At 40.8% G+C, this 22,214-nt stretch overlaps 1 protein-coding gene across 1 annotated transcript; it reads left to right on the top strand.

Annotated features, from left to right (window-relative positions):
- Positions 1 to 11,354: 11,354 nt before the first annotated feature.
- On the top strand, positions 11,355 to 21,838 carry LOC128753773 (ADP-ribosylation factor-binding protein GGA3-like). The gene is made up of 17 exons (XM_053855843.1): positions 11,355 to 11,477; positions 11,951 to 12,035; positions 12,126 to 12,201; positions 12,288 to 12,386; positions 12,458 to 12,581; positions 12,829 to 12,932; positions 14,434 to 14,514; positions 14,613 to 14,750; positions 15,141 to 15,222; positions 15,329 to 15,445; positions 18,091 to 18,288; positions 18,369 to 18,415; positions 18,493 to 18,821; positions 19,589 to 19,848; positions 20,231 to 20,400; positions 20,472 to 20,582; positions 20,855 to 21,838. The coding sequence occupies exons 1-17, from the start codon at positions 11,441 to 11,443 to the stop codon at positions 20,963 to 20,965; spliced, it is 2,169 nt and encodes a 722-aa protein (XP_053711818.1). The 5' UTR covers positions 11,355 to 11,440; the 3' UTR covers positions 20,966 to 21,838.
- The last annotated feature ends 376 nt before the right edge of the window (positions 21,839 to 22,214 follow it).

Raw genomic sequence — 22,214 nt, 5'->3', positions numbered from 1 at the left:
ACGCTTCATGAAATGGAGCTGAATAGGGTTTATCCCATTTGTGGTGTCCAAACATCTTTCTGGTCACTAGAAACCAAACAGGTCCAGTGTGGAGCTGTGAGCGAGCTCACTGTCAGGCATTGAGTCTGAAAGGTTTTTGAAAGGTTCAGGGTGTTATTTTACCTTTTTTATTTTTTTAGCACCAAGATTTTTTTTTTATTTTTGAAAGGCTGAATCGACCCAGTATATGGGCATTTACCTTCAGGCCTTTTTAAGATGTGTGTTTTGTTTGGCAGCCATTTAAACAGCGCCTGCTCTTTGAAATGTTGCCCAGGCTTCACATTCTCGGATCAATGACCACCTTGCACTCATCCTAAACTCTTAGCGACAACTTTAACAATAGCTGCTCTTTTCTTGTGTTTCTAATGACACCATAATGGTCACCATTATGACCATTCTGCCTCGAATCCCATTGAAGGCCTATTTCAAAAACACTTAACTTTGCATGAGTATTGTTTAGCTAGCTGGGCAGGTCATGTGACGTCCCATTGGATTAGCACGTGGATCCATATTTTGAACATTCACCACTCTGTGTCCGGTTGTTTTCCTGTTCCCTCGTTCTCTCCCGCTTCATGGGCGACACAGCTGGCGTTCATTTGATTTAAGCCTCCCAAGGATATGAACCTGTCTACGCCAGATGGTTGCTTCGCACTCCGTGAAGATAAACTCTTCCAAGACTTTCAAGATCTCTTGTGCCATTCACTGACTTTTCTAAATCCCGTGTGCACATGAATTCCTATTCAGCCGCTTCCATAGTTCCTCGTTCTTCCTCACTCTGTTTCTGTTTCTCCCCTTCGCCATTCAGCCCGTGTGTGAGCAGTTTTCCAGTCTCACTTTTATTTTTTTATTCATGTGTGTGTGTGTGTGTGTGTTTCCACCACCGAGCGCTTTCCGTTTATTGAGTGTGTTTTGTGTTCTCCTACTTCAGGCTTGAGTTCTAATTCACCTTTCTCGTCTTCCATATTCTTCCCAAGTTCCGGCACTTTTTGTTCTGGTTATTTGTCTCATTTAGTGCTTCATTATCGGTTAAATTCTTTAATCTACTCTCATCTCCCGTACCTTCTGTCGACCAGCACTTCTTGCACTTGGGTCCCCCCTTGAGAAACCATGACAGTTTGAACGAGCTCATGGGTCTTTCAATGTGAAAATGGTAAAACCATTTAATTATTGGTATATAATTATAAAAAAAAGGTCCATGAGTGCATTGCAGACTTTTACCTCTGAAACAGTGGATGTTGTGAAAACGCAAGCCCTGGCATACAGCCAACAAGCGTGTGGGTGGAGGTACTTCAGTGCATCTGAGAAAAAACGACAGGCTGTGATTTTCCAGATGTTTCATTTTGAAATAATGAGAGCGGTGCGGTTAACAAGCTCCTGTGTGATGTACTTAGTACATGTCACCTTAGGGACCAGGAACTTTGTTTGTTTCTAGACCAGCATCAATGGAAATCATGTTATGTTAATAAGAAAGCTTATCAACCTTCTAACATTTGAAATCAAATGTGTAGGAAACACACAGACGTTGCTTCCCAGCAGTCCAGGTGGGTGAAATAGTCATGTAAATTAAAAAAAAAATAAAGTGTAGAATTCCTGCAGTCAATATTTCCAACTCCTTTGTTGCTATCAGCTCACATGCAAGCAAAGAGGAAAATGTGGCTCAAACCTGCGGTGAAATCATTGACAGAATACAAAACCAAAAGTGAGATACCGAGATCGATGTACTGCTTTGTCTGTGTCTTGCTTTGTCTCAAGTTAATGATATTTTATTCATCGTGTCAAAGCCTTCATGAGATCAGTTAAAGAACATGGATGTCGCTTTGCAATACGCTGTTGCATTTGACATTTTTAGATGTCTGTCCTTGTTCTTTTCATTGCATCCAGTCTCTTCCATACATCTATCGATGCTGTGCAAACAGAGGTGAGTCTGACTAATTGATGTCGTCTCACAGAAGCCACAGCTCTGTTCAGAACATGGCAGGGAAAAAGAAAGCTGTTTGATGATGAGATGATGATCTTTACGGGTGCTAGAAATCGAATTATTACTTTTCAAACATGCACAGTCATTTGCAAGGAATTGAAATTAATATTGAACAAACGTTTCTCTACTTTTCATCTATATTTCAGTTCTTTTCGATTGGGGTGTTTGAGCACTTCTCATCGCATCACTTTCAAATTCCAAAACAGGCACTAAATTGTCAGGGCAAATAAGGCATTAAAACGTTCTGGCAAGTCTCGGTAAGAGGTGTTGTGCCACCTGTCTCCATGAGTTCAGGGTCTGTCAGTCCCTGGATAAGAGTTTCAGTCTGACCAGGGTGGTGGTGCTCTGCTGAGGCAACAGGAGCTGGACCTGTCCTTCTTGAGCATTTCTTATTACACTCATCAATTGTCATATGGTCACTCAGTCTTTCACCCCTGGAGTGGTCACTTCACAACAACAGTGGCAGACTACAGGAAATTTAAACACAAAATCTATGACATCCCTTTTATTATTACAAGTAGCAAGTAAGCTTTACTGGCATGAGTACTGCTCTGTTTCAGGATTTTTTTGTCTGCCTTTAATACAATTCTTCCAGCTTTGCTTGAAGACAAGCTTCGCCAGCTGGACGTGCCTGACTCCCTCTGCAGATGGATGACAGACTTCCTGACCAGCCGGAGTCAGCGTGTGCGGCTGGGGACGACTGTCTCTGACACTCGGACCCTCAACATTGGGTCTCCTCAGGGCTGTGTTCTCTCTCCATGGCTCTTCTCTCTGTACACTAACTGCTGCACCTCCATCCACGAGTCCGTGAAGCTGATCAAGTTTGCGGACGACACCACCATCATGGGGCTCATCTCAGATGGAGATGAGTCGGCTTACAGGAGGGAGGTGGAGCAGCTAGTGTCCTGGTGCAGCTACAACAACCTGGAGCTCAACTCTAAGAAGACAGTGGAGATGGTCATAGACTTCAGGAGAGTAACAGCTCCTCTGTCCCCTCTCATGTTGGCTGGTTCACCTATTCCTATTGTAGACTCCTTCTGCTTCCTGGGAACCACCATCACTGAGGACCTCAAATGGGAGCCAACCATCAGGTCCCTCATCAGGAAGGCCCAGCAGAGAATGTTCTTTCTGAGGCAGCTACAAAAACTACGACTGCCGACTAAGTTGCTGGTGGAGTTCTACACGGCCATCATCCAGTCCATCCTCACCTCCTCTATCACCGTCTGGTACAACAGTGCCACCTCCAGGGACAAGAGCAGACTGCAGCGCATCGTACGTTCTGCTGAGAAGGTGATCGGTTGCAGCCTGCCACCTCTTCAGGACCTGTATGCCTCTATGACCCAGAGACGTGCAGGTCGGATCAGAGCCGACCCTTCTCACCCTGGACATGGACTGTTTGTTCCTCTTCCCTCTGGCAGGAGGCTACGGTCCATCCAGACCAGAACCTCCCGTCACAGGAACAGCTTCTTCCCCTCGGCCGTCAGACTGTTAAATTCGTGAACAGCCTTGTTGTTATGTTATTTTATTTTTTTTATTTTATTTTATTTTATTTGTTTTTTGTTGCACTTTATTCCAAGGCACTTTCCTAGTCAGTGGGCTCCCCACTGACCATGGCAATAAATTTGATTCTGATTCTGATTCTGATTCTGATTTTGTGGACGCCTGAATTTGTTCTAAAACTGGCAGATCAGTTAAAAATAGACATGCTTTCAGACAGGGCATTAATTTAGAGGCACTGAAGTAAAATGGATGTATGTCATATTGTGTATCATGGTTAATGCTTTAAATTATACTCTCTGGTAAAATATCTAGTTCATATTTGTTGTTAAACTTGTTTTTTTTCAGACAGATTAGTTGATCAGTCACACAGAAGAATTGTGTCTACAGATTGTGTCCATTAATTTTGTCTTTCAACAGTTTTGTTCTCTCTTTTTTCTTGGAAATGTGTCATATCACAATGAAATATTCATTAGATCATTAGGGTTTGCTTGCTTTTCCCTGCAACTCTGACAGCCGCAGACACCAGTCTTCAGTCATAAATCGTGATGTGCTGTTGAGGCATCATGGACCAGTGTCCTCATGTTCCAGTCCACTAGATGGCACTGTCTGCTCTGGAATCCTTGGATTTGAAAAACAGTTTCACTGAAACATAAGAACACAAAGCAGTTTCGTGAAGCCCCACTAGCCTGTCACTGATTCGACTGGTGAGGCTTCATGAAACAGTGTTGAGTCCACTTGACTTTCAGACTCCACTAGATGGCACTCTCCACTCTTGAATTTTTGGATTTTTCACTGAGATGTCACATCATTTTAAAACACAGAGCGCCACCTACAGAAAAAGAGCACACTGTTTCATGAACCAGCCCATCACTAAAAAAGTGACCAGAGAAAAGATATAAGGCAAACCCCTTGTGCAACATGGAATCACGGCAGTTGGTGCTTCTGCAAACTTAATATGAATATTTTGAACGCCCATACATTTATGGACAGACATTATTGATATCGCATAGGAGAAATACCAGGGAGTATATATGATGATGGTTGACTGGTAACTACACAGTAGAGTTGTGCAGTCTGACAGCAGTGGGGATGAAGGACCTGCGGTTGCGCTCCTTCCTGCACTGAAGGTGCCTCAGTCGTCCACTGAAGGAGCTGCTCAGCTCCTCTACGGTCTGGTGCAGTGGGTGAGAGCTGTTGTCCATGATGGAGGTGAGCTTGGCCAACATCCTCCTCTCACTCACTTCCTCCACAGAGTCCAGTGCACAGCCCAGGACAGAGCTGGACAGACAGACGCATAGATGAACGCTGAGGCCACCACAGAGTCATAAAAGATCCTGATCCTAAAAGTGTCCTCAGAAAGTGGAGGCAACTCTGGCCCTTCTTGTACAGAGCGTCGGTGTTGTGGGACCATTTCAGTTTATTGTTCAGATGAACACCCAGGTACTTGACACTGTCCACAATCTCAATGTCCTCGCCCTGGATGTTCACCGGCATTTGTGGAAGTGTTTTCCTCCTGAAGTCAACCACCATTTCCTTCGTCTGACTGGCGTTCAAGCACAGATAGTTGCATTCACACCAGTCCACAAAGTCCATGATGGCCGACCGGTACTACAGCTCGTTCCCCTCAGACACACAGGCCACAATGATGGAGTCATCAGAGAACTTCTGGAGATGGCAGCTGTCCATGTTGTAAGTGAAGTTCGAAGTGCAGATGGTGAAGAGGGAGGGTGAGAGGACGGTGCCCTGGGCCGCCCCCGTGCTGCTGACTACCACCTCTGACTCACAGCTGCGCAGCCGCACATACTATGGATGGTCAGTGAGATAGTTGATGGTCACTCACATAACTTTCTGTATCATGTTTTCGCTCCCTGGTGTGCGCTGTCTTAGGAGCCGGGATGGGGACCTTGTCCAGGCTGAGGCTCAGGTTGTAGATGTGGCAGAGGATGGTCGCGGCATATAGCAACAACTACTCCAGATTTGTCATTGTTCTGCATGTTAGTGACACTTAAATGTTTGTGTTTAAAAGTACCAACTCATGAAATCTTGTGTCTACAACAGTAAACACAAAGTGCAGTTTTTAAATGAAGGTATTTATTAAAACCCATTTTTACATGCGCTGAAACAGCAATGTGAGGAGACCGCTCCAGGTCAGTCAGGGCAGCAGTGTCTCCACTGAATTGTAGAATTCCGTCATCCTTCTGACACTGAAGCTGTATGATAACATGTAGGAAATGATTCTTAATCGACACTTTCCACTAACTTTCATGAAAGAGTTGACGTGTATGAAAGTGATTGGCAGATAGGAGCAACTAAAATGAACTAAACATAAAGAGAGAGAAGTGAGGGTGAAACCAATGAACTCTTTGCAGGTCACTTGTGCACCGTGGATAAAGCAGCTGTGGATTTCATGAAATATCTGAACGGTAAGTTGATTCATGTTTAACATTTCCCTCAATGAAACAGCACTTCATAAACCTCTCTCTGACAGGCAGCCAGCGCATATTGATGTTTTGTACTGCAGTGGAAGAATTCAGGTGTCAATGCTCCGGTTTTATAGGCGAATACGAGACATTGAAAAGTAGCAAGGATACAGAAATGATGTTGGATGGTGTGGGTTTAAGTGTTGTCAATGGAATAAGAAATTATTTTCAAGGCAGAGTGGCTATGTCACTAACCTGTTCTCAAAGCTACCAGTGTCTCCAGCTTCCCCTGCTGTGTCCTTGCCTTGGAGCAGAGCGTTGTTTCACTTGTGCTTTAATGTTTAATATCTATCAGCATATGGTAAAGTGACGGCAGCACAAGATGAACAAACCTTTATTTTCTTTTTTGTGTGTATATTATGCTAGCAGACAACCGTGAGTTGCAACAGATGGGCTCTGCCATTTTTGTGGACTGTAAATGAAAAAAAGGAGAAAAAAAAAGAGTCACTTGTGGAAATGCTGGCAGTCCCACTGTGTGAAAATCTCACTGCCAAGAAAAGGCTTGACTGACAGCTGATCACACGGAGCCGCAGTCACAAGGCCGACGAATCATAGTTTCACATTGAACAGATAAAGACAGAGCCAAGCAACTTTAATTCCCAAGTTTGAGTGCTATTCAAGTTTCTCCTTGAACAACCTGTCTGCATCGCAAAAGCCTTTTCCCCTCCTCCAGTTTGATCCAAGTCTTTGTCTTTGGAAATGAGGATTTAGTGTACTGCCGATGTGATTGAATGCAGTGGGATTAATTTTCATTAAATCTTTGTTTGAGCCATTATTACTGTGCAAGGACAGCATTTATCCATGCCCACGTCAGTGGAGAGAGGAGGTACATGTCTGAATCGATGACAGCAGTCCAAATATGATTTTTGTTTGTTTGTTTTTTCTAATAATCTTGTTTTTTTTTTTAGTGCCAAGCGCTATTTCATTCACCTTCTGACTCTTGTTTGTTGGAGATCAAGTAGGTCACCCTGACTCCTCAACTTGAAATTCTCTTCCTTCCTCAGTTCATAAATTTGTCTTCATTCTTGTTATGTACAGTTCACAGTTTACAGTCCACTGAGCCTTCCAAGCTTGGTTTTTAGGAGAGGTGTCATCAGCCCAGTGATACACATGAATGAGCTTTGTGACGTCCAGACTTCAGGCATTGCAAAGAAAGTGGATCATGCAGAATGTATCATATCCTGGAGGCTTATTTTGAAAACACTTTTCACGCTTGAGTACATGCTAAAGTGGCATTTCATCGAGATTTCTCTAAATAGCGCCCAAGTCCACGGATCAAAAAAGAGGCATGGTTTTTTTTTTATCATTTGATAGAAGCTGGCGAGCAACGACCTCTGCAGGAATCTCATCTCTTTCACCCTAAGTGAAACTCTGAAGCTCAGTGCTCTGCAGGACACCACATCTTTGGCCTCCTGGTGATCATCTCCTTGAGCTTGTTAAATATATACTGGAGAATGTCATAAATAGTTCATCAAAGAGAGTGGTTATGGAAAAAGCAGAGGGCTTTTCAAGGTTGTACTAAATGAATGAGTAAATGTATCCCCAAGGCTTCCCATCAAAGCGATCCGTCCAAGACCTTATATATATATATATATATGTTACCCTATACCCGATCCGGGTACATTGATCCGACCTACACGCTAACGCGCTCTCACAAACATACATACAAGTTCTTCTTGTCAAAGGGAAATTTGAATGAACCCTAGTCATACCTTTTAATATGGAAGTTTATTTCTGGCTTTACATGAGTATATCGTGCTCTTGCTTTAACCACTGCCTAGACCTTTATTAAAAATGGAGTTTGGAGCCCAAATTGCTGAAAATTCTGAAAATAACCCTTGAAATTTCGTCTTCCTCTCACTACTCATAACTTGCTGAAAAAGCTGCTCACAAACGTCATTTTCAATAATCTATCTGGGTGAGGAGTGCTCTCTGTCTTTAGAGGAAGTGGATTGCCTTTTGAAATTAAAGCCCTGTGAGAGAAGTAGTAGAAGTGCAAATATATACCAGTACACCAGAATCAATATATATAATTCAAAAGAAAGACACGTTAGACTAACGCGCAAGATGGTTCATCTACTACTTCTTGATTCTGCAACAGTTAAAAATGTTGTGTATTGTTGTTCTCTACATGGTCCAATTCAGTATCAAACGGCACTTTGTCATATGGATGAAAGTAAATCAGCATGTTACGGAGTTGTTGTACTACTGAGAATAGTCCTTCTTCAGCACTATTTAAAAGCAGCACATTGATGTATTGACTCTCTGGTTTTCTCCCACCGTCATTTTGGTTGTTTTGTTGTGTGCCCTTTGATAGAGTGGTGATCCATCCAGGGTGTCTCCCACCTCTCACCCCATGTATCCAAGCAACAGCACCACTGCTCCAGCTCTGTAACTCTGTGATAAAAAGAGCGAGCTGAAGATAAGTGGACGAGTGTACAGTGATTTTATCAATTTCAAATTTCAAAGGAACATAGCACATGATCATAAAGGAAAAAAATAGAATATTCAAGTTGAAGTGGCGAGGACACCAATAAATGTTACATAATTCTCATAGTAAAACTACCCTTTTGCCACGTACTAAAACACTAACAGGCACCTACTGAATTAATAAAACTCTGATCTTTACATATGAAGTGAGGGAGGAGGAGAACATCTAAGGAGAATTACAACGCTCTCCAAATCAATGTCTCAGAAGGGGTTAGTGTGACATCACATGGTCTTGCATTTCGTAGTAAAATGCAGCAACAGACATCTTGCTGAAATGACATTCATGAACAAGCCTTCATTGAGGCTGCTCTAAATGCTTCGATTTATATTTTTCATCAGCCAACCACAACAGTGTTGTGGCCGCGGCACATCTGCCATTTTTGTAGTCCTTGTTGCGCTTTCAATATAAAACATATCTATTTTTGCAATACTGCCATTTTAACTTAACTTGATACAGACAAATTATTTTGGATGCGAAGCTACAAACAACTTTCTTAGAATATACAACATACGGTACCAGCATCATCCAGCAGGTGCACAGCAGCTACTAACATGTTCCACTACCTGTGAAGTGTTGAGCTCCATAATTTGGAATTTATGAATTGAGAATCATCTTAATGTATTTAATATTTTTGGATTATAGTTGTGTTAGTAGTAATCATGTAATTTTCATCTGTACTTGTCAAATATCTAACTGGCAACTAGTCAAGGTTGCCAGGTTGGGACTCCGCCCATTTGTTGCCATGATCTCAAGACCACTTTTTTACATCCTTCCGTCTTGTCTCAGACTGGGTGGACTCAAGATTTCTATTCAAGACCGGTCAAGAATACGGCAGCTTCCTTCCCGGGGTCACACACTGGTGACCATGCTCCCTCTGCACTGTGCATGAAGGCACAATTATGATTAAATACCTTGCTGAAAATAAATGTTGTGTTACATTTATTTAAAAGCATTATTGGTGAAAGAAATGCATTTTTGCACAGTTGTACGTTTATTTATCAGGGGTCTCAAACTGTTGCAAATAAAGGCCACTCTGGATGCCGTTTTTTGGTGCACCTGTGGTGTGTTCCATTTCCTTCCTCAATTCTCAATATCAGTCTTCAACTTCAAAAATACATGCTACCTTGAAAGTTAAGTTGAGGCGCAAGATTGATCTTCCTCAATTTTGAGATTCACCAGCACCCACACTACTCAAATTGCCACAATAAACATTGTATCATCTTAACTCATTTTATGGATTATTTACCACAGTGTTGCATGACATTTACTTTTATTTTACAATCTTTTGTCTATCTTTTTTGTCTTCTGAATTGACAGCCTAAATGCAGATTTTGTGCAATGCTGGCCGCCACAGTCTAGGGATGTATCTGCATTAAGGGGGTGTCCCATTTATAAGTCATGTAGCCCTTAACCCTTGGTTTTGAGGGCTAATCTTGAGAGTTAAGGATTAAGGAAAGGAATTGGAAGTCAGCCCAAATAGCGACTCAAAAAGGTGTTTAAAGACTGTTGTCAGTCTGGTGCTGCTTGTTTCAGCTCACACCTGATTGGTTAACGTTAACCAATATGTACTCATTGGAACGAAAGACTGCAACCACTGCAGCCCTGTGTGGTGCGCTTTGGTGACCCCTGTTCTTGGCTGTTGTCTGCACATTTAAATCTATTGCTGATAAAACCATTAATGTTCAAAGGAGCCAGATAGGCAGCTACTTCACAGAAAAATATCAGCCGAGACAGTGAAACCTGTTGGAAGAATGCATCATTTAATTTTATTTCAATAAAAAAAAAAAAAAAAAAGTGGATGGGATAAAGTGCTTCTGTGCAGACTCGGGCAACACAAGCACACTATTGATAAACCAAATAAACCGCTGATGTCACACTGGGCTGAAATTAAAATTACCAATGAAGTTGCCCAGCAGCATGAATACTGACGGAATACAAATTTGAGTCAGACCTTTGCCTCGACTCTTAAAGCGTTAGATGTGACAAGGGTCAAGCCTCATGAAACTTGAAATTTGAGTGCTGGGAGCTTTTACCTTCAAGCCATTGTTGATAGACCGCACTGGTCATATGTGATTTTACCTTGAGCGGGAAGTGACCCCGAGGCTTTGAGTTTGCCTGACAGGTATGTACATTGAAGTAAGTGTTTTGGGTCAACAGGTGGAAATATTTCGGTCTTTGCCTAAGCTTTCTAAAAAGTAGATCTAAGACATTCTGTTTCCGACGGTTGAGCAAGACTGTCGCCATATGATAACCTATCTTGCTAGAAAAAGCATGGTGTTGATTCTTGACCTTTTACTGCAAATGTTGATCTATTGAATTTGTTGTGTGACAAACAATGGGTGAATAAATCATGCACTCTGTGAGCCGACAGAGAACTTACATCCGGCAAAGCTCAGAGTCAGAGGGTGAACAACCCTACACAACCTGGATATTTGTGATGTAATGAACAAATAATAACTTGTATTAGAAGGTAACTGTGGACACTTTTTAAGATCCTGTGGGAAGAATAAAGACAGTCTCATAGAATCACTAAGCCGTTTTTGTTATGGTCAGTTTCCATGCCTATATATTTTTAAACAATTAAAGGTCATTCTATATAAAATATATATAATGATAACAATCTGACTCTAAAATAAAGGTTTATACAGCAATGAACAGGGATGTAAACAGACATTTTGGGGCCTCAAGTGCTCAGCAAGAAGCTACTTAAAAGGTGGAGTACTAACTAAAGTTCAGAATCCAACTATGTAGAACCTAATACTGATGAACAAAAAAGGAATGTTAGGCACACTTTTATCTGCCTTTGTTCGGAACCCTTCAATACGTGGGTCATGCGTGTAATATTGAATTAACGCGTCGGCATGTCACGAAGGCAACAATTCGCGACGCATATTTGTCCGACAGCATGTGAACGCAGCAGTAGTCACGCGTTGTTTGCTTCGGAGCGCAAACATGGCGGATGGAAGTGAGACGCTGGAGTCTTGGCTGAGTAAGTTTCTACCGCGACTCTTTGGAGTTACTGCGTTTATTCCGATGACAGTAGCGCCTAACCGTGCCTTTAAATGTGTCCTATTGTCTTTGGGTGAATTCATCCCACATGTCGCAGTTGAGACTCAACTGTTCCAGTGACTAACAGTTGAGACAGCTGCTGCTGCTGATACTGATGGGAGTCATCTGCTCAGAAAATGAGCCTCGATTTGGACCGCTGACCTTGTTTTGTGTTTTGTTCATATCAAAGGCTAATGTTTAGGGTTGTTTTCGTCGTCTTCACAGTATGCGCTTGGAAGTTTCGACTACTGTTGATGTAAACGTCCTCTGGCGTTTAGTTATTTAAACAAAACAGAACGCACTGAGTTGAGTAGAAAGCTCACATCATCGTTTTATTTTGTGACTTTTAGAGCATCAAACAACTCGCCTCTATCGAAAAGTTTTCCATTGTGAAGTCGCTGTCTTTTCGTACAGATCGAGCCACAAATCCCTCCAATCGCGAAGAAGACCGGGAGAGTATTATGGGATTCTGCGATAAAGTCAACAAAGAGCTTGAAGGGTAAGGCCATGTTGATTTAATAATCTAAAATATTTCAATGACTGGCGCCGTTTTTCACCTTGTGGTTTATGGTGCTGTCATATATTTCAGGCCCCAAATATCTGTGAGGCTCTTGGCACACAAGATTCAGTCCCCGCAGGAGTGGGAGGCATTACAAGCACTAATGGTCCGTTGAGATCCATATTTTCTATAAATCCTCTGCAATGTCCTTGTTAACTTGCCTCAAACCTTTTGTTTATTTTTTTCTGGAAGGTTCTGGAGGCTTGCATGAAAAACTGCGGACAGAGGTTTCACATTGAAGTTGGGAAATTTCGGTTTTTAAACGAGTTAATTAAAGTTCTTTCAACTAAAGTAAGTGGAATTGTGCCTTTGGATTGAAAGACGATTGCTGCTTTTTAAGACTGGGCTGCTTGTTCTTGCAGTATTTAGGTGATCACATTTCAGAGAAGGTGAAGACGAGAGTGACTGAGATGCTGTACAGTTGGACGTTGTCCCTACCTAAAGAGGAAAAGATCAGAGAAACATATCACATGCTGAAGAAACAAGGTCAGTTTTATTGATTCCGTTTGCTCCATTGAAGGAATTGTTATTGTTGAAGTCACAGGGTCGTAATATGTTTGTCATTTATCGACATAAAAAAAATTCACATTCAGTATCTGTTTTATTGAAAACTTACCTTATGGTAATTCTTCTTTATATACATGTAGAAGTGTAATAGAATGCATCAAACCATGTTATCTACTTTTTGTTGTAGTGGTAAATGTGGATCATTTTTCATTCGGTTGTGTTTTAGGTCTTGTGTCAGCTGACCCGAAAATCCCCCACGATGCCACACAAGCACCATCATCAACACCCCAAGTGAAGAACACTGTTTTTGATGATGAAAAGAAGAGTCGAGTAAGTCCTTATTTTATTGCGTTCTTATTGTGACCAATTCATTAAATGTCTTCCTTTATTCCCTCCTTATTACTCTTTAGTTTATAATATTTTATGACAGGGCTGCTGGGCCATGGTTTCAAAAAAATTGCTGCACACACCCTGTATGCATAATAACCATGGAGTATGTTGATCAAACCCTATTCTGGATATTTTGCTGCATTTTTTGCTCTCTTTCTGCCCCTCCACATCGAAAATGCTGCCATTTATAATGTGTTGTCCAATTTATTAAGCAGATCAATTAATTCTGTTTCTTTTCCCAGTTTTTTTTTCTTCAATTCATGTGCATGTAAATGGCTAACCAAGGAGATAATGTGCTGCATTTTAGAATATAATTAGATAATATGACTCATCAGTGAACCATTAAAACGTCTGACCTGAATGATTTTCTGTGATGATATTGAAGTAATTTCACTGTTGTAAAAACTCATTTTTTCAAGCTGACTTTTATGTGTCTTACTGGATTCGTAGATGGGACTTTGAGTTACTCTGTTATTTTAGTGTCATGCGGCATTGTTCTCTCTTGTTTCTCTGTTTATTTGCCTTGTTTTATCTGTGTATTGTACTGTTTTGCTGTTACGTGTCATGTCCAATTGCTTCATGTTGATTTTAATGCTGTTTATGTACAGCTCTTTGTGACTTCCTGGTGCTTTAAAAATATATTATTTCAATATTTATCATATAGTGAATGAATATGTGTTTTTCAAGGGCTCATTGAATGTTTAAGAAATTAAAGGAACAAGAAAAATGGTCAGGTGGTTCATAATCTATCATCGACAGCAAGGACATTGCGTCAATGTGAAAAAAATAACTTCAATAATTTCCAAAAGTGCAGGTCTTGCCCCCTGGAAGAACATCAGTGCGGCATTGTACTTTTCTATAATAAACTTAACATGTAGCTTGGTAAATGGAATGAAGTGCAGATGGAAAAACACATCCGTGAATTTGATCTTGCTGAGTTGACAAGGTTATTTCATTCAATATATCGTTGCAATTTAAATGAGTTTTTAATTACTTTGGAGCCATTTCTCACTCACTCCCTCTACTGAACTAACCAGCACAACCTGCTTTTGATACTTTGGGTTGTATATTTAGTCTTCCTGTATGAAAATAATTATATCACAAACGTGTTCATAATATTTTCATTCATAGATTCATGCCCAGAGCTAACTTTTACTTTCAGTGGCAAACTGCAGCAACAGTCTAAGTTATTCCCCAGGTGCAACAGTTCAATACAAAACTCGATGATACATTACCGATACTGTGGCTTATCAACCTGTTGGGAAAGAAAATATGGAAGTTTTAAGTTGCTTGTCTCGTGTTTATTGCGTGGTGTTGACTTAGTCTGACGTATTCATGTTTGCTTTCCTGAATGATGCAGTGCACCCCCTCCTCAATATGTTTGTGTAACCTTCAGGTTGTGTGAATCTGTCTCTCGGTCTAATATCTTTTTGCTCTGCAGAAGCTTTCGGAGCTACTCAAAAGTAAGAAGCCTGAAGATCTGCAGGAGGCCAATAGGCTCATTAAGAACATGGTCAAAGAGGTCTTTTTTTTTTTTATTAATCCTTTCAAAGGTTGTTCTAGAGAGGCACGCAAGCTGAGCGATAACAGTCCTGTTACCTTGTCTGTTCCACCTTTTAGGATGAGCTAAGGATGCAGAAGGAGAAGAAGCTCACAAGCACACTAGAGGAAGTCAACAATAGTGTTAAACTCCTTAGTGAGATGCTGGCTTGCTTCAGTGTTGAAGACTCGACTGAGAGCGACACAGAGCTGATTAAGGTTTGTGCTTCTATCAATTTATTTTTGCATATATTGACCTTTTCTTAATAATGGCCCGCATTCGCCAACAAAAACAAGATTATTTACTTTTTTGTCCACCTGTAGTTCAAGATTGCTTTTGATGGTTTTTCAATGGGTATTAATTCTGATGTTTTATATGATGTCAGGATGCTGCTTTGTCGTTCCTAATAATGCAGCAGGAAAATGGTAGGTAAAATGCCAAAATGTATTGGGACAAACAATGAGCCTTCACCAATAGACGGCAGGATTTCAGTTGAAGCATGCACCCCACTGAGTTATAATAAGACATGTCTTAGCCCTGGATTTCACTTGAACCCATTTGAACTGATTTTTAGTAATGATTTAACAGATAACTCTTGTTTTTTTTAGGAATTATATGATGAGTGTGACAAGCTCAGAGAGAAAGTGTCTCAGCTGGCATCAGAGACTGAAGATAATGACACTAAGTTGGGTAAGGATTTCTCCTATTTATGGTGAACTCTTTCTTCGCAAAGAGCTCGACAGCATTCACTAAAACCGCATGTAGTGCTGAAGCTTCGTTTTTATTCTTTTTTTAGGTGAGATTCTCCAAGCAAGTGATGACCTCTCCCGAGTCATTCATTTGTATAGAAGGACTGTGGAAGGTCACAGCACAGATGAAGACAGAAAAGAGGCACGGTCTCGGATAAAAGCAGGTAGTCAACTGTGTACGTTGAGAAAGGGGAAAACTAACACTGAAGTCCCAGTGGATCTTAATTTATAGGATCTTATAGTATTTAACGGGTACTCTGATTTTCACCAAAAGAGAGAGTTGCAATGAACCTGATTTCTTTATCGCCGCACACTTGTCTGCACTTGCTGTCTGATACACGTCACATGACCACATTACTATACATGAGTAGAGGCATATCAAAGTGTTTGGAAATGACTGATACAGACTCAAAACTATTTGATGACTTCAAAAACACGTATAAAGGTGTGCTTAGGGGAGGAGCATCTGCAAATGAAACTGCACAGTTCATCAAACACTATCATTTCAATATGTCGTATTGCCACTTAGAACCATTTTTTTATTATTATGCCATTACACCATTATTTACATCATTAGACTCAATGTTTAACCCCCGACACATGGTACTGATTTGTCCAATGTTTACTGACGTATGATGAATTTGGCAAACCCACTGCCGTCCATTGAATAAGTTGGGGACAGTAAGTTCTAGCAACTTGATGCACACTGGTATATGTTGTAGTATATGTTAGTCAAGAAATGCATCACTACACGAGATGGAGGATTTGGTTTCCAGATGTTCTCAAGCAGTTTGGAGGTGACTTGTTCTAATATGTATCTATAATGTATTACAACAATATATCATAATACCCAGAGAGTAGGATGTAGAGTAGAGAGAGGATGAGACCAGGAATGTGCTCCCTGCCGGAAGTTCCCCTTCTGACTTCCGGCATCATTGTAGTGTGCTGTGGTTTCAATTCACACGCAGCATTGTAATTGACACACAGGGGGCGCTAAAATCATCCACCTAAAGCAGAGTTGAACTGCATGCACTAAACAAGGAAGTATACACTCATATAGTCCATTGTTCAGTTTTACAATCATGACAATCAGTTTGCAAAACTAACCCAATGTGTCGTGACTCTCACTTGTTTTGACTCATTGACAACCAGAGAAGTTTTCTTGCGCCGCCTTCATTGAACTCGCTAGTTCAGAACGCCCCCTTCTGTCTGTTCAAGACAAGTAAATATGTATTTGCTGAAGCATACATGACCAGCGTGTAACAACACACTCTGCATTTCTTTCTGAATGTTTTGTATATCGCCAAACACTGGCTAAAAATCTCAGGAATGTGACTGGGCCCTATAGCAAGGTAATAATGAGGATTATCAGATAAATGTGTCAGATGGAAACTTAATGCATTCTGTCCCTCAACAAAATACAGTGTCTCTGATAGAAGACAATAAGTGTACAAGATGATGCCCGCACAGCTTCGTTGCCTTTAAGAATAAAATCAGGCCTCATATGAGATTATGAGTTAACATGAAAAGGGATTAACATGTGCCATTCACTCCTTTTTGCTTTGCGAAATGAAACCTGGGCTGCAGATTCACCGCTGCATTATCGATATTTTTGCTTTTGTTGGAAAACAAGTGATTTAAGTTCCATAGCTACTATTGATGCTAACTTATAGTTGGAAAATGTAAAACCCTTAATCTCAATTTCTTCTCTCAGACCCAAATCGATCGCTCTTGGAGCTTGAATTTTGTTTCATGAACACCAACCGAAATTTGACACAACCACTATACAAGCCCCTCTTGCCCAGTGACTAGTGGGAGAGGCTCCAGCACTCCCCGCTACCCTCGACGATGTATATATACAGTCCCCTGTTGCATTCACTATAGACGGCAAACTAAAGCAGCCAGTGGGAAAATAATTATGAAACAGTCTTTTTGTTCGGTCAAGACGTTGACTCTATTCTCTGTATCACCGTGCACCGTGCAGTCTCTTCTCTCGTTGTTGGCATGGCTTTACTCACTTTTTTTGTCATTTCAACTTTTGAATACTCCGCAGCCTCCTGGAAATGTTTCAGTTTAGTTGCATTCAGCTTTGCTTTTCTCACTTTTTTCCATGTTTTTGATGAATGGTGGTGCTTGTATTATTTACTGCACTAAAAAATAACTTGAATGGTTCTGGACAGATTTGAATAAAATTTTCATGATATAGGTGAAATGGGACAAGGACCCAGTGATTGAATTTTGGGAGTGATCCAGATCACCGTTTGGATCCAGCAGGTTGTTTTTAAAGGATCTTCTGTGTAGTCTGTGTTGAGGCTGGTCGGTGGAGGATCCCAAGTGTTTTTCTAGTTTTATTTTCTAGTTTTTAAATGATAATGATAGTTCTGGCCTTTTGATTTAATGAGTCCATTATCTTTCTATATTAAAATCTGAATTCAGGAATGGAGTTCTAATTCAAAAGTTTTGAGGAAATAAGCTTGATTTTGTTGATGTGTTTTTCTTGTTATTTTAAATCCAATCTATTGTCTTTTATTTGCTGATGACTGTTTAGAAACACAATGCTCCTATTTTGTCATGTTATTTAGAGAAATTGAAAAGAAGTTGAGTGAGTCTCTCCCACTTTTCTTTTGTGGCATGGACAATTGTCAGCCGTTTGTAGTGTTTTCCATTTCAGTTGTGAGTGAGTTCTGTTCTTCTCTGATTAACGCGCCATTGTCTCAGTGCTGCTGTTATTTACTCTGTATTTTCTATTTAACTGTCAATCCAAACTTCAACCCTCTTGGTTTAGTGCTGTTGTCCATTATTCCTCCAGAATGTAAGGCCACATCTCAGTCCGAGATTCTCATTGACCTGACGTGTTTGGACACTCCGAGTTCCATTCCACCCAAACAGCAGCCTTGCTCTTCGTCGCTACCTGAGGATCTACTGTGTGTCCCTGACCCAGACATGCCTGCGTGCACTGAGCCTCCTGCTGCTCTTACACTGCTGGATGAAGAGCTGCTCTCTCTGGGTATGATCACAAAAATATTATTTAGCACATATATCAGAAGTCATTGATATTTAATTCTCTTTAATGCTTCCTCCTGACAGGTATACATGACCCTCTGCCTCTGCATCACAATTTGATACCACTGCAGGTATAAACACAATTTAACTGCTTATTTTGTTCACAGCTGTCAGAGTAATTACACTGCAATAATCATTTTATTTACAGGATTCCAATCATAACTTAGTTCCTTCAGCCAGCAACATAGCTGCATGTTCACCCCTTCTCATGGACACTGTAACTACGACGACAGATTCCTCAACAAGCGTCCCCACTGTCGCCCTCCCCTGTGCATCTAGTCCTCAATCAGTCACCAAAGTGGGCGCAGTTCCACTGGCACCCATGGTGTCAGCTTTTCTTGCGACATCGCCTCTCACTACATCTAGTGCCGTTGCTGTTTCCCAAGAGATCCCTGCTCTGGTTGAGCCAGCAGTATTGTCTTTGGCCGACAGACCTCTACATGAACTTGCCGTGCTAGACATGGCCAGTCCAAACATGTGAGTATCTTGATGTGTCATTTGTTTCCATTTTTTTAACATTAACTTGTGGAGCAGGTTATATTCCCCTTGTATCCTTGGGTTTACTAATAAAATGAGACTTGTCTGAGCACTCAAAAAGCCATTTGTAACCCTTCTTGTCATAAAAACGTGGGGTTGAAGTCGGAATGAAATAGTCATGTTATGTAGCACACATAAGCACTGAACAACCTCAAGCTGCCCAATAACACACCTGGCACATACATATGTAATATTTATTATTGTTCGTTTCCAAATAGAATCAATGTCAGTCAATAAGTTTCAGTGAAGTGCATTTCTGGGGCAGTGCTTCACTCCCCTCTGCCTCCGCTCCACCTCAGAAACTGTTTTGTAACTTTCTCTGCGATGTGAATGCTTCAAGTTGGAGTAGAGAGGTGGATCGTTCAGAACGGTCATCTGTCTGTGAAAAGTAACGTGGTTCTGGCAAGTTATCGTAATAATACATCATGTGTAGAGTTGCATTTTACTGTGAAAGAGCAACAGAAACATGGCGTTATAGACTTCCCCTCCACTGCCTGTGTTGAAGTCTGTGGCCCTCCTTTCATGACAAGAACAGACATGAGACAGGCCTGATACATTTCATTACTCCTACCACTCAATACAGTGTCACAGGAGACAGGTTTGAGACAACAATTTGACCTTTATAGGTTTTTCTTTATGAATACTTGTTGTAATTCGTTGCTGTTTTTATTACACGTGGCTGTGAGAACCCTCTTCTCTTCCCACAGTAGGTCTCCTGGAGGTTTTGGCACTTTCTTACCTGAGAAAAAAAAGCCTGACCGTCCTGGTCCTTTGTCCTTCGGTGATAGTCCACTTCTAGTCACGGACTCTCCAGGAGGATTCACTTCTCCACCAACCAATTGCAACGGTGGCGACCAACTGATGAATTCTCTGCCCGACTTCCTCCACCTTTACCAGGCTAGCGCAGAGAGGAAGGAGGAGCTTTCCCTGGCTAATGTCTCAGTGCCACTGGATGCTATTAAACCAAGTAAGTATGAGCAGTTCCAATAGTATTGATGAGCAAAGACAAGAAAAAAGTGGTTTTTGAGCAGCTGTGCCAGGAGTTGGCTGTTGTGCTAAATTCTAAATGTAATTTTCTATCTTAAAATGTTTATTGAAGTGATGTGGACCAAGGTTACTTTTAAAAGTATATTGATTTTAGTTTGACTTGATTCTATTACATAACAGTATATACTGTGTGTGTGTGTGCGCGTGTTTCACTGTTGCTTTACATTTGAGGTACAGGTTTGGTACAGTTTGGGGCTAGAAATGTGACAGTGCTTCTCCTCAGTGGTGATGTTATGCAACTACACAACGCTTCATGTTGTGTTTTATTAAGTCTGTTTTTGTTTTGTGTGACTGTCTTTTAGGTAAGGTGTCCCCGGTGACTGCGTATGACAAAAATGGAATCCGTGTCCTGCTGCATTTCGCTGCCGATTGTCCACCAGACAGACCCGACGTTCTAGTGATGGTGGTATCCATGCTGAACACATCCCCCTTGCGGGTCAGCAGCATGGTGCTGCAAGCTGCGGTTCCTAAGGTGACGACCCACTTGGCAGTAACCTTTGGACTCTTTGGATATGAGTCAACTGAAATCAATTCTGTCCGTAGACCATGAAGGTGAAGTTGCAGCCTGCTTCTGGGTCAGAGCTTGCTGCTTTCAACCCCGTGCTCCCTCCTGCTACCATCACACAGGTCATGCTGCTCGCCAATCCTCACAAGGTAACAAGACTGGCTATTGATGTTTGGTTTTGAAATCCGTCACTGCTGTGATACCAGAATACATGAGAAAAAATGAGTAAAATGAGTACATTTTTTCCATTTTATCTCAACTGTTGATGTGAGCGTTGGTATTTTTAAACGCATCATAACAAAGGTAATTCCCATGTGTACACAAACGGTGGAACTTAAAAGTGACTGGCATCTCTAAGGTTTTTGGTTTTTTTTTAATGGCGTACTTTCCAAATATGATTTACACGTCTCTTCTTTTGCAGGAAAATGTAAAGATGAGATACAAACTGACGTTCACACTGGGAGAGCAGCATCTTACAGAAGTAGGGGAGCTAAATGAGTTTCCTCCTGCCCAAAGATGGGGTTCACTATAGTCCGTCTTTCCTTAGGACTGACTAGACAGCACACTAGTTTATTTCAGCGCTGCACATCAGGGGTCCGGAAGTGGGTGTTTGATACATTTAAGTAGCTGATCTAAACATGTATCGCTTTGGAAGCGTTTCCGGTTTGCCGAAGTTGTAGCTCAGAGCACATATTTATGAAGCAATAACCGTTATTAGAAGAAAACGGATATACTTATTTATTTTTTAAGACCATTTTGATGACGACAACGGTGCAAATAGTTACCATCATTTTATTTCTGGCTGTGCTTGTCTTTTTTTTCTCCTCCTTTCTGTGACTCCAATTTCACCATGGAATTTGATAGATAATAACCATCTCTGTGTTGAGAAAACTAAAGGAATCCGGTTGCTGTCAGTTTTTCTATTGTAGTTTTGATATTGAAAGAAATATCTCTTGTATTTTTGTTGAACTATTACTTCTAATAGTTTTAAATGTTAAATGAGTCTGACATGATGCATTTGTGATAATGCGTGGTTTACACTTCAGTTCTGTGTCCTTGTTTAACTTATTTTAAAAATGTAAAAAAAAAAAATGTGAGAAGTCTTTTTATTTTGAAGTTGGTTTGTCACATGAATTCTTTGTTGCATAATGTGTTCTGGGACATTTAGGAAGTGAAACTCTCTCTTCTAAACTATGCATTTGTGAAGTCCAATCTTGTTGTTTTTCTTATTTTGTGTGTCATCTTGTCCATTTGAGAGGGGCCTCTTTCTATCTGTCTTGACCAATGAAGAATATTATCTGTGTACTAATAGGTGTTTTAATTCTTCCAAAAAAAAACAATTTTGTCATTTCTTTTAAACATTTGTGCAACACAACAAATAAAAAAAGATTTATTTATAATACTATATGATTGTCTTTGGCTCCTTATCAGTACTGAGATCCATGGTCTATGTTAATACTCAGTTATGAGTTTGTGTGTGTGCAGTTATGATCTATTACACTTCAACCCCACTGTAGGAAGTGTTAGATAATAGCGTCACATGATGGTTTGTAAACAACAGGCTTGTAAAAGATAAAATGCTTGGCTTGTAGTTTTTTTGCGCCACTGCATTAGTATGGCAGCAGTGTGTGTTTTGTTTATAACAACTTTATAGCCTCAGTCCTGATAATAATTGTTCCAAATGCAGTCTACGTTCATATATTTCAGGATGGCACAAATTTGGCCACGTATATTTTTAAGATCCTGATGTTTCATCCTGAGCTTTTGGTGCATACTTCAAT

Source organism: Synchiropus splendidus, chromosome 2 (assembly GCF_027744825.2).
Source record: "Synchiropus splendidus isolate RoL2022-P1 chromosome 2, RoL_Sspl_1.0, whole genome shotgun sequence".
NCBI lineage: Eukaryota > Metazoa > Chordata > Actinopteri > Syngnathiformes > Callionymidae > Synchiropus > Synchiropus splendidus.
Note: the sequence above shows the minus strand (reverse complement) of the source record. Positions and strands in the feature narration are given on the sequence as shown.

Excerpts from the sequence above, each read along its gene's own strand:
- LOC128753773 (XM_053855843.1), top strand. The coding sequence starts at position 11,441 with ATGGCGGATGGAAGTGAGACGCTGGAGTCTTGGCTGA. Across the intron at positions 12,036-12,125 it reads GTCAACAAAGAGCTTGAAGG|GCCCCAAATATCTGTGAGGC; the intron begins GTAAGGCCATGT and ends CATATATTTCAG. Across the intron at positions 14,515-14,612 it reads TTAAGAACATGGTCAAAGAG|GATGAGCTAAGGATGCAGAA; the intron begins GTCTTTTTTTTT and ends TCCACCTTTTAG.